The following is a 13,100-nucleotide window of genomic DNA, read 5'->3' as shown; positions in this document are numbered from 1 at the left end:
GCCTTGCCTATGTGCAGAATGTCTTATACGAGAATGTCCATTAAAAGACATCCTGTCTCTTGAGGCTGGGCTTCTTCCACTTGGCAACAGTGCATTTTATGAAGCTTCCAGAGCTGCCACACTGTCTTGCATTCCCAGCACCAGTGTATGTGAGTTCTGGTTGCTCCACATCCCTTCCATCACCTGGTGTTATCAGTAGTAAGTCCCTGTTACTGAATAGTATTCCACTGTATGAACATGCTCCAGTTTGTTTATCCAATCACTCCCTTCCCAACATTTGGGTTGTTTGTAGTTTGTGGTGATTATGAGGAATGCTGCTATCAACATTTTATGTACAGGTTTTTGTGAGACCATGTTTTTGTCCTGGATGGATTATATTGTAAACGTAGACTCAATATTTTTGTTGTTGTTGTTGTTAAATTTATTTGAGAGGCATAGAGAGAGGAGAGGAGAGGAGAAGGAAATGAGCCTGAACACACGCTGCTTTTTACTGGTTAGTCCCCACATACCCACAAAGGCTAGAGCTGCACCAGGGCTGAAGCTGGAAGCTAGGAGCCGGGAGTACAATCTGCGTCTCCCACACAGGTGGCCAGAACTCATTAAGTTGAGTTATCACCTGCTGCCACCCAGGCTCTTCATTGGCAGGAAGCTGGCGTCAGGAGCCAATGCCAAGAATTGAACCCAGGGTTTTGCATTGTAACAAACTTCCAAACTATTTTCTAGAGTTGCTATGCTGTCTTGCATTCCCAAGGTAATGGTATGTGAGTTCTGGTTGCTTAATTTCAGCACTCGGTGTTGTCAGTTGGTTTTTTCTTTACCTAGTTTGTCCATCAAACCCTTGATACTTGGGAGAAGGTAAAGAGTAGGACTAGATTCAAAGCAGAGTCACTGAGGGTCTCCTACGGAAGAGATGGAGAGACCATTAAGTATGTGAGAGCTTCGTAGTGTCGAGTTCCCAAACAACTGGCACAGTGCCTGACACACAGAGATCCCTGTCTGTGTTTATTGTACCATTGAAGATGAGCAGGTGATTGGAAGTTTAGTGAAGAAATAGGAATAGGATGGAACATAATTTTAGATTAAATTTGGTCTGAGTAATCCTGTCATGTTCATGTGATGTGTCCTTTTATATCTGTTGAAATCTGTGATTAAGTGTATGTTTAAAAATTAAGAAGCAGTGGGTAGAAAATATTTAAATTTTTTTTGTTTATTTTGTTTATTTGAAAGGCAGAGAAACAGGGAGAAAGACAGAGATCTTCTATCTGGTGGTTCACTCCCCTAATGCCTGCAACAGCCAGGACCAGGCCAGGCTGAAGACAGGAGCCTGCAACTCAATCTAGATCTTCCACACAGGTGACAGGGGCCCAGCCATCCCTGCTGCCTCCCAAGGTGCACAGTAACAGGAATCTGGCATAGGAAGCAGAGCAGGACTAAAACCCAAGCACTCTGATAGGGGGCATGGGCATCCCAAGTGGTGTGTTAACTATTGTACAAAATGCCAGTCTTGGTAGAAAAGATTTAATGCTACTAGCTTGTTGTGTAGACTTAGGAAAGTCATTTTAACTCTGCTGGGTCTAAATTTCATCACTGTAAAATGAAAAGATTTTATTAGAGATTAAACTCTTTTAACTATATTTATATTTTCTAATTGCATTGTATCAGAGATTGGTAAGTGAGAAAGAAGCTTGCCAGAGCCTTTGATGTGAAGAACCACTTATGCTGGGCACAGTGTGAAGTACAGCTTCACAGGAAGTTTAGGGATGAGTGTCTACACATAGAGCATGACTGCAGGCAGGGAACAGTAGTTACAGCGTTTTCAAATTGAGGAGCAGCATTGCAGGATTGGGGGTGGGGGCAGGTATAAAGGGAAGTAGGAATTGAAAATCTTAATTTAGAAGTATGTGTTTTTTCTGTTAAGAAAAGCTTTAAATTAAAGACTAGGGTGAAGCTGTCTACAGCGTCTCTTAATGCAAAGAAGAGGACTTGAGCCTCAGAGAAAGACCAGTTGAGGATGTGTGGGAACATTGATGTGTGAAGCCCTCTGTGAGCTCTGGGCCTGTTACTTTTCACAGGTCTTTTTCTCCACCTTTGCTTCTTCACCCCACTTCTCATGAGTTTGGATCTAGAGTTTAGCGGAAAAAAAAAAAAAAAATTCTCAGCAAAGATTTATTCTGTTTCTGTTTTGAAGGATTTTGTAGACACACTGTCACATAAAGGTAGGTATTTAGAAATGTACCCAGTACATAAACTTGATTCTGTATTGATAAGGGGTTCAACCTGTTTTATTGTTTAAGCACCACGATGTTTGAAATTTTATTTGTTTCCTATTTTGATTCTTTTTAAAAATTTCCGAGGCCTTGATCCCTGGAATATCTACTTTATTTTTGTTTTAATTCTTATTTATTTGAGAGAGGGAGAGAGAAAGCTTCCCTATCTCTGCTGGTTCATTTCCCAAATGCTTGCAATGGCTGGAACTGGGCCGGGGCTGGGGCTGGGCCAGGATCAGAGCCGGGAGCCAGTCTCCCAGTCCAGGTCTCTTACCTGGGTGGCAAGAACCCAATCGTTTGAGCCATCACTGCTGCGTTCCATCGTCTGTGTTAACAGAAAGCTGGAGTAAAGATCCAGAGGCAGATACCAAACTCTGGAACTCCTAACATGAGATGTAGGCATCTGAACTGCTAGGCCAAACACCAACCCTTCTTGTTTATTATATAAGTTGTAAGGCAATTGTTGTTTTCAGAGCTTCCAACAATTTTCCTTTCCTGAGGCAAAACATGTTTTTGCTCTAATACAATTTAGGTTATAAAATCAAATGTTTAATTACTCATTTCAAGTTGTACTTCTAACCATTTATTTTAAAATATCAATATTATATTCTGGATATGAGGACCCCCCAACTATAATTCTGTTGCAAATAACTTAATAAAGCCAGTGAGGATTCTGATTTCTACTTAACCCTTCAACTGACAAAGTGCCCAAAGATGTTATTTTATATGCTAATATAAAGAATTAACATTTAGTTTGTTAAAAATTTTAGTGTTCTGTATTATATTGCTATTGCTTTTAGATGTACTCTTAGGAAGCCATTTCACTGTTCTTTGCCCATTACATCTACATCCGGGTAGCAAAAAAAATTCTGGCATATTTTAAGAATTCATGTTAGATAACATTCTGGGAAAGAAAATACATGGTTTTATGTTATTAATAGCCTAATTTTAAGAAAAAGCCTTCTTCAAATAGACTTTCTTTCGGAGGTCAGACATCTGCTCTGTTGAAACTGTCCATTCCCAATGCACTGGCAGTTGTTAGGCCTGTGGCATTTGTGTGTGTGTGCGCACGCTAGGGTCACCTCTGAAACTCTAGCTCTCATAACCTTTATTAGAGCTTTTGCCCTAGCCCTTTAATTATGCATCATCTGAAATTGAATTTGAGACATTAAATGTATACTAATAAACTATCTTTTGTGCTGTCTTTCAGAATCATGGTGTCATGGAAGGGGATTTACTTTATACTCACTCTATTTTGGGGAAGCTTTTTTGGAAGCATTTTCATGCTGGGTCCTTTCTTACCGTTGATGTTTGTAAACCCATCTTGGTACCGCTGGATCAACAACCGCCTTGTGGCAACGTGGCTCACGCTACCTGTGGTAAGTTACCACCAGACTGTCTGATTTTATTTTGTTAGAGTCAACTTGGATTGTAGAAGAACAGAAGCCCTTCTCGTTATTTAAATAAGAGTCATGTTAGACTTAAAAGGGAGAAATGTAAAAACTAGAGGCTCTGGAAATAAAAACCCTCCCCTTATCCACTCCCTCTCCCCTTCCATTCATGTCAAGATTCATTTTCGATTCTCTTTATATACAGAAGATCAGTTTAGCATACATTAAGTAAAGATTTCAACAGTTTGCTCCTGCACAGAAACATAAAGTGAAAAATATTGTTTGAGTACTAGTTATAGCATTAAATCTCAATGTACAGCACACTAAGGACAAAGATCCTACATGAGGAGTAAGTGCACAGTGACTCCTGTTGTTGACTTAACAAATTGACACTCTTGTTTATGGCATCAGTAATCACCCTAGGCTCTTGTCATGAGTTGCCAAGGCTATGGAAGCCCCCTGGGTTCACTAACTCTGATCATTTTTAGACAAGGCCGTGGTCAAAGTGGAAGTTCTCTCCTCCCTTCAGAGAAAGGTACCTCCTTCTTTGATGACCCATTCTTTCCACTGGGATCTCACTTGTGGAGATCTTTCATTTAGGTTTTTTTTTTTTTCCCCCCAGAGTGTCTTGGCTTTCCATGCCTGAAATACTCTCATGGGCATTTCAGCCGAATCCGCCATCTCACTAGTCACAGTGATCAATTTCTGTTCACAATTGATCGTAATGATAGGACTAAGAACCAAAGGGATCACATAAACAAGAATAGTGTCTGCAAATACTAGCTGATAGAATAAAAAAGGGAGAGAATGGTCCAACATGGGAAGTGAGATACACAGCAGACCCATAGAATGGCAAATGTCCTAACAGCACTCTGGCCTCATAATTTGTGTCTTAAATAAAGCCTCATTAAAAGCCATATTCAGATTTAAGTTTCTTCTGTATTCTTCAAGAATTTTCTGTTTCACTTTCACATTACTGAGACTTACTTAGAGTGAAATGCTCAAATCTTACAGGGGTAGATTTAAGAAATTTTATAGCATTAATGTTATTTTTACAATTCTTTTTCTTTTGAAGATTTATTTATTTATTTAAAAGTCAAAGTTACACAGAGAGACACAGAGAGAGAGTGGGAGCTTCCATCCACTGGTTCATTTCCCAAATGGCTACAAGGGCCAGGACTGGGCCAGACCTGGGCCAGGCAGAAACTAGGAGCCAAGAGCTTCATCTGGGTCTCCCAAGTGGGTGCAGAGGCCCAAGAACTTGGGCCATCTTTTGCTGCTTTCCTAGGTGCATTTGCAGGCAGCTGGATTGGAAGGGAAGTAGCCGGGACCCAGATGGGATGCCAGTTTTGCAGGTGGCAGCTTAACACACTGTGCCGTGACACCGGCTCCAAAGTCTCTTTTTTTCTTGAGCAGTGTTGCTTAGGAGCTTGCCAGTTCTTTTAACTTTTTTGAAGAACTAGCTTTAGCTTCATTACTTTTTTCTACTGTTTTCTATTGTTTTGTTGATTGTTGTTATTTATTATTTCCTTCTTTGGGTTTAATGAGCTCTTTTTCTTATTTATTTGAAAGTTGAGCTACAGAGAAGGAGAAGCAGAGAGAGAGAGAAAGAAAGAGAGAGAGAAAGAGAGAGAGAGAGATCTTCTATCTTCTGGTTCACTCCCCAGTTGGCTGCAATGGCTGGAGCTGTGCAGATCCAAAGCCAGGAGCCAGGAGCTTCTTCCAGGTCTCCGATGTGGGTGCAGGGGCCCAAGAACTTGTGCTGTGTTTTACTTCTTTCCCAGGCCATAGCAGAGAGCTGGGTCAAATGAAGAGTAGCTGGAACTAGAACTGGCACCCATATATGGATGATGGCACTGCCCGCGGCGGCTTTTACCCGTTAACGCCACAGTGCCAGCCTCATTTTTAAGCTTCTTAAAGTCAAAACTTAAGCTGTTAATTTTATAATATTCTTCTAATGTGAAGATATACTTTTCTCTCTAAGCTGCATCCCCCAAATTTTGGTGTTGTATTTTTCATTATTGGTTAGTTTGAAGTATTTTCATGTTACTTTTGTGATTTCTTCTTAGATCTATGGGTTATTTAGTATTATGCAGTTTAATTTTCAGATATAACGATTTTAAGGTTATTTTATTGTTACTTTTTTAGTTTAATTACTTTGTAGTCAGAAAACTTGGTAAAATTCCACTCTTTTGAAAACTATTGAAATTTTTGAAATTTAAATTTTATATTTTATTTGAGAGCGGGAATGAATGTGTGTGTGTGTGTGTGTACACGCACATTCAAGCCCTCTGTTCCCCAAACACCTGCAGTGGCTGGGCTGGGTGGACACCAGAAGCAAGGCACTCAATTTAGGTCTCCCATGTGAGCGGTAGGGATCCAGCTACCTGAACCATCACATGCTGTGTCCTAAGGTGTACAGTAATAGGAAGCTGGAATTGGGATAGAGCTGAGACTTGAACCCAGGCACTGTAATATGGGAGGCAAGCATCCTAAGCAGCAGCATTTTATTATCCAGGAAAATGACTACCCCTTGAGATTGGTTTTATGGCATAACATTCAAAGAGTTCTGGAGTGTAATTTGTGTTTGTAGTTGTTAGGTACAGTGTTCAACATGTCACTTTGGCCAAGAAAGTTGATAGTGGTGTTCAGATCTTCTGTAATTTTATTTCCCCCCATAGGATTCCTACTTTCAATGCAGTAGCATGGCGTGTGTGTTGAAACTGAGTATGATTGTGCCTTGTCTCATTTCTTTAACCTCGCTTTTGCTTTACATATTTTGAAGCTCGCCATTTAGGCCTATATGCATTGATGATTGATAGATACTTGAATACATTGACTTTTTCATTGTGAAATATTTCTCTTTGTGCTCTGATCATATTCTTTCTAAAGTTGTCTCTGCTATTAATATAGCCAATTTTGTTATATTTACTGTTTGAATGACATAACTTTTTTTAATCCTTTTGCTTTCATCCTATTGGGTTTTGTATTTAAAGTGTTTCATGTCAGCAGAATATAGTTGGGATTTACTCTTTTATCCAGTCTGACAGTTTGGTTATTCTGTATACCTTTACGGTAATTATTTTACTGTTATTTCTATGTGACATCTGTTTATTTTTTCTCTCTGATCCTCTTTTCCTCTTTTGTATTTATTGAATGATTTTTGTAATTCTTTGGCTCTTTAGCTGTACTTTATGTATATTTGTGTGTGTGCATGCATACATATATATCATTTACATTCACATAATGCATCCTTAGTGAATCACAGCCCATTTACAGTTAATATTTGCACACAATATGCACCTTGTGTCAACGTACTCCATTTATTCTCTCATCCTTTGTGTTCTTGTCATGTATATTACATTGGCTTACATAAGAAACTAATACAGTAATATAATTTTTGACTGAGTTATGTCTTTCAAAGAAATTAAGGAAAGAATTTAGTCTTTATACATGTGTTTACCTATTTTCCATTTCCATGCTCTTTCTAATCGGAGTTTCCTTTCTCTTCAGCGTATAGAAGTTCCTTTTGTTTTTCTTGTTGTGAAGTCTCCTGTAGATGAATTCTGTTCTAATTAACTTGAAACTCATTTTACTTTCAGTCTTGAAGGATATTGTTGCTGGCAATGCAGTTTCTGGAATGGAGGCATTTTTTTCTTTCCATATTCTAAATTTCTAATTTGGTTTCCTATGTTTTGATGAAAAGTTAACCATCATTTATAATGTTGCGTCCCTTTGTGTAGAATGTAATTTTTCCTCTAGTTGCTTTTAAGATTTCTGTGTACCATTCTTTTCAGTACTTTGATTATGATAAACCTACATGTAATTTTTATTTATTTATTTATTTATTTTTATTTTTTGACAGGCACAGTGGACAGTGAGAGAGAGAGACAGAAAGGTCTTCCTTTGCCATTGGTTCACCCTCCAATGGCCGCCGTGTCCAGCGCGCTGTGGCCAGCGCACCGCGCTGGTCCGATGGCAGGAGCCAGGTACTTATCCTGGTCTCCCATGGGGTGCAGGGCCCAAGCACTTGGGCCATCCTCCACTGCACTCCCTGGCCACAGCAGAGAGCTGGCCTGGAAGAGGGGCAACCGGGACAGAATCCGGCACCCTGACCAGGACTAGAACCTGGTGTGCCTGCGCCGCAAGGCGGAGGATTAGCCTAGTGAGCCACGGCGCCGGCCAAACCTACATGCAATTTTAAAAAATATTTATTTTCCTTTGTTTCATGAGATTCTTAGATCTGTAGTTTAGTTGGTTTGTGGTTTCCAAATTGGGAAATTTGGTACCATTATTTCTTGACATTACTTCTTCCTTATTCTTTCTCTCCTTCCCTTTTGTGACTATAGTTAACACGCTTTTTAGATACATTGTATTTTCACTCATGTCACAAGGTCTGTGTTCCGGTTTCCTCCTTTTTTCTCCTTTGTTTTTTATGTTGCGTAGTTTTTGTTGATCTATTTTCATATTCAGTGACCCTTTCTTCTGCCATCTCTATTATGCTGTTTTATTGATCCAGTGATTTTTTTTTTAAAATAATGTACTTTTAATGTTTGGAATTTACATTGGGTTCTTTATTGGTTCCATGGTTTTCTTGAGATTCCTCATCTGTTCATTCATACGACCATATTTTCCTTTAAATCAGCTGGGTAAGACTGTTTCCTTTTACTTTGTCAAAGCTAGAAGCAGAAGTCATCCTTCTCATTTCTTTAAGGCATTTTTTTTCTAACATTGGTGCAATGTAAAAGTAGTCAGCAGGACCCTCAATGTCCAGTACTATTTATTAAGCATCTGTCATGTAGCAAGCATTTTGCTTGGATGAAATGATGAATAGGACCCATCTGATTTCATTGAAGAGTACTTATCAGCATAAACGTTATACTTTCTAATCCTGTGAACTTGACTAAGCTACTTAGTATCTCCGTAAGCTTCTCTTCTTCTCTATCAAAAGGAATACTAATACGCCTTTATACCTCAGAGAGTTGCTGTGATGACTAAGTGAGATCTGAATACATAGTCTTTTCAACAGAATGCCTAGCATCTAGTGAATACATGGTGAATATTTGCCATGTTATTTCTAGGGGATAGGCTAATGTGCTGTTTCAAAATTTAGTGGCTTGAATAAGGTAGAGCTGTGTTTCCACTCAGGTCCAGGTTGGCAAGGTGGCTCTGCAGCCTGATGCTGAAAAAATGAGACTCAGATCTCTGCCTTCCTGTTTTCTGCCCCACCTGGCCTCAACCTGGATCTTGTCCTCTTCAACATGGTCCAGCCTGGATTATGCCACATTTGACTTCTTCAGGAAGCCAGCAAGGTGCTTTCCTCTGGACCAGTGACTCATGTATCTAGTCCATAGCAAGTTGTACATGCTCATTTTGCTTGCTCCATTGACGAGAGCAGGTAAAAGCTTAATAGAATCCTGGAAATGTGTGTGTGTTTTTTTTTGTTGTTGTTGTTGTTGTTGTTTGTTTTTTTTTCCTGAACAGCTGTGTACATAATCCAAACTCTCTTACTCTGGAAGAAATGCAGATTTTTACTGGACAAGTCATCAGAAAAAGTCTACAATAATTGCCTTAGCATCTCTATTGCTGTTACTACTAGTAGTATTACAATTGCCATACAGTCACATCATACATCTATTGATACAACTTTAATTACATGCACTAAGATGGATGAGGGATGAGTTGACGAAGAAAAAAAAAGAAGGAATTTTCCCTTCTTCATGTGAGAAAAAATGAGAAATATGAATTGTTCTCTGCTGAGTATGATTGTTGTGTTTAAAGAGAGATCTATTTTTTTTTTTTTTAAGATTTGTTTATTTACTTGGAAGTCAGAATTAGCGAGAGGCAGAGGCAGAGAGTGAGAGAAAGAGGTCTTTCATCTGCTGGTTCACTCCCCAAATGGCTGCAATGGCCAGAGCTGGGCTGATCCAAAGCCAGGAGCCAAGAGCTTCTTCCGGGTATCCCATGCGGGTGCAGGGGCTCAAGAACTTGGGCCATCTTCCTCTGCTTTCCCAGGCCATAGCAGAAAGCTGGATTTGAAGTTTAGCAGCTGGCCTGTGAACAGGCACCCATATGGGATGCCAGCACTGCAGGCGGCAGCTTTACCACCTATGCCACAGCTCTGACCCCGAGATCTCAGCTGGAGAAAAAGCAGTGTGGTCCAGCCTTGGGACAAAGCTGAATTGGACCTACTAATAGTGTGCTGAGGTCTTGGGAGTTGTCGTCCTGTGAGATCTTCAAGGATCATTTCAACCATTCCTGACTTTGACCTTATTAGCTGACTTGGGAACTTAATATATGTGTAAGATCCAACTATTCTTGTACTACTTACTAAATTGGTATACATTTTTTTTTTTTTTTGACAGGCAGAGTTAGATTGTGAGAGAGAAAGAGACAGAGAGAAAGGGTTTCGTTCCGTTGGTTCACCCCCCAAATGGCCACTACGGCCGGCGCTGCGCCGATCCAAAGCCAGGAGCCAGGTGCTTCCTCCTGGTCTCCCATGTGGGTGCAGGGCCCAAGCATTTGGGCCATCCTCACTGCCTTCCCAGGCCACAGCAGAGAGCTGGACTGGAAGAGGAGCAACTGGGACAGAATCGGCGCCCCAACTGGGACAAGAACCCCGGGGTGCCAGTGCCGCAGGCAGAGGATTAGCTAAGTGAGCTGCGGTGCTGGCCAAATTGGTATACATTTGAAAAACATCTGTTACCCACCTGTTTGGTTCACTAGTCATGCATAGCAGGCTGAGGGAGTCTTTCAGTTAAGAAATTGATAAAAGTTGAATCATTTGTATTTAAGTTACTGAATAATTGATGTTCCAATTTTGAGATAGTGAACAAGTTCTGTTGAAAGAAATGGAGAAAAACTGTCAAGGGTGTCTTACCACTTTTAATTTCAGACATTTTATAAAAAGATTTATTTATTTATATTGAAAGAGGGAAGAGAGAGGGGTCTTCCATTTGCTGGGTCTTTCCTCAGATGGCTTGTGATGGCCGAATGGGATGCCTGTGTCACAGTCATTGGTTTTACCCATTATACTGCAGTACTGGTGCCTTATTTCATACTTTTGCTAGGTATAAAAGGAATTTTTTTGAAGTTAATAGTAGAGCAGATCATTTTAATTCAGAAAGAATTTAATATGAAATTTAGTTTTTTCTTCTAAGTGTGCTTTATTTTAAGCAGTTCCAAACATTAAAAATAAATAAGAATAAATGTACTTAAACTAATTATTGCTTCACAGAAATTATCATGAAATGATTTCTTTTATATCTTGTGAATTAAAATGATTTTACTGGCTGGGTTTTTTGTCATTTATTTATTTTTAAGATTTATTTATTTGAAAGGCATACTTATTGAGAGGGAGAGACAGATGTCTTCCATTTGCTGGTTCACTCCCCAAGTGGCCACAATAGCCAGGGGTAGGTCAGGCCAAAGCCAACAGCTTGGAGCTTCTTCTGGGTCTCTCAAGTGGGTGCTAAGACCCAAGCACTTGGACCTTCCACTGCTTCCCCAGGCACATTAGCATGGAGCTGGACCAGAAGTGGAGGAGCTAGGACTTAACATATATAGGGTGACTTAACCCACTACACCACGACTCCAGCCCGTTGGCTTATATTTTTAAGGAGCACATTTTCAGTGTTAAGTGAGGAATAGCAGTGTATCTTTTAGAATCTTAAATGAGGCTTAGAGGCTACCTTATCTCACCCACTTCTGTATGCAGAAATCCCTTCTAGAACAGACTGCGGGGGTAACCATTCAGCCTTCCTTTGAACATGTCTGTACTAGGAAGTATGTGTCCTCATTCTTTCTCATTTTTGGACAGTTTAACCAGCAGTGCCATGGTCATACTCTGCATATACACAGAGAAATTTTTGCTTCTCAAAATTTTGAGTTATTAACCAATAGTCCAATTTTAGAACATTACCTGGGATTATGAAAATTGCTTGGAATTCTGGCTTTTCACCATAAATCATTACTTAGGAATTTAGAGATCATTTTGTAGTTTTCCACTTTGTGGTACATGGCTATTCCATAGTCTGCTGATAGCATTCCAGTCCTACAGCAAAACAGTGTTCAATAATAGATTGCTGAGTATGATTTTTTTTTTTACACTGTTGGCCTTAAGAAAGTGAATTATAAAACGTTAAATAGCTAGGGATTTAGGGAGCTGGGCCTATGAACTGGAAAAGCAAAGCAGACATGGAGATGAGTAGCTACGCAGAGTGACTCTTAGGTTCAGCTAAATAAGGATTTATCAGAACGATTAGTGAGAATAAGGGGAATGATGGCTGATGGCAAAATGGATTCTCTGTGATCATGAGAAGAACCTTGCATGTTTGTATGTGTCCCTGCGTGGTGCAACATCTGGAGATAATGAACAATGTCATAGAAGAGCTCCTCAGAAATTGCTTCTGTATTTCTAATTGTAGGAGAGTCTTTGACCAATTAGCTAAAAATCAAGATGACTGTTACTCATAGTTCAAAAGAAGAAATAAGATATTATAAAATTTTATATAAGTTACTAGTTTTTTACTGAAACTGTTTTCTTCTGTGCTAAAAGTAGATGAAGTAAGAGAAATGTGAGAATAGTATCTTTCTAGTTTTTGAATCTGGACTATTTGAATTCTAGAGTTCTTTATAGACGTTACAACTTTATTTTTCTATAGTGTATTTGTTATTCTGCTTTTGCAGGAGCTGTACATAATGTTGACTAGATATGTCTTGTCTGGTGTTGAAAATGATTAATGTGAGCTTGAAATCTAGACTGCCAAAAAGGGATGGAGATACATATAATCAGACATATTCTGATAGAACGCTGGATGTCAAAGAAGAAAATGCCCCTGGACAAATGGTCTTGAAATTTTTATTTTGGCTTTTTCTGTAATGAAAAGCAAAAATGTTGTTTAGGATCCATAGAAACAATGTTAGAAGTTGCACATAAAGGGTTAGAATTGAGGATTGGGTTTTGTAAGATTTTTAGCACTTCTCTGTTTATAATATCACACAATTAATAATCAAGTTTCTTATTCCTACCAATTTTGTGAAAGAAATTCTTCATTTCAGTTCTTAGCAAAAGTTGAAAATAGTAAATATAATTTGTGTGTTTTTTTTTTTGACAGGCACAGTGGACAGTGAGAGGGAGAGACAGAGAGAAAGGTCTTCCTTTTGCCATTGGTTCATCCTCCAATGGCCAGCGCGCCGCGCTGATCCGAAGGCAGGAGCCAGGTGCTTCTCCTGGTCTCCCATGGGGTGCAGGGCCCAAGCACTTGGGCCATCCTCCACTGCACTCCCTGGCCACAGCAGAGAGCTGGCCTGGAAGGGGGGCAACTGGGACAGAATCTGGTGCCCTGACCGGGACTAGAACCCAGTGTGCCGGCGCCGCAAGGCGGAGGATTAGCCTATTGAGCCATGGCACCGGCCAGCAAATATAATTTGAAAGTAGAGT

At 39.8% G+C, this 13,100-nt stretch overlaps 1 protein-coding gene across 13 annotated transcripts in view; it reads left to right on the top strand.

Moving 5' to 3' along the window:
- Positions 1-13,100, top strand: part of LCLAT1 (lysocardiolipin acyltransferase 1) — a 206,142-nt gene that overhangs the window by 97,868 nt on the left and 95,174 nt on the right. For 9 of the 13 annotated variants that reach the window (XM_070069730.1, XM_051839858.2, XM_008254571.4 and 6 more), the window contains one exon: positions 3,478-3,646. In XM_070069730.1, coding sequence (XP_069925831.1) covers positions 3,482-3,646 — 165 coding nt within the window. In that variant the 5' untranslated portion in view covers positions 3,478-3,481. Of the gene's footprint in view, positions 1-1,227; positions 1,354-2,072; positions 2,217-3,477; positions 3,647-9,126; positions 12,507-13,100 lie in introns of those variants that run through there. The other 4 variants (XM_070069731.1, XM_070069732.1, XM_070069733.1 and 1 more) reach the window with 3 other exon arrangements.

This window comes from Oryctolagus cuniculus, chromosome 2, assembly GCF_964237555.1.
Source record: "Oryctolagus cuniculus chromosome 2, mOryCun1.1, whole genome shotgun sequence".
Taxonomy (NCBI): domain Eukaryota; kingdom Metazoa; phylum Chordata; class Mammalia; order Lagomorpha; family Leporidae; genus Oryctolagus; species Oryctolagus cuniculus.
The sequence above is the reverse complement of the archived record's forward strand: the minus strand, read 5'-3'. Positions and strand labels throughout refer to the sequence as shown.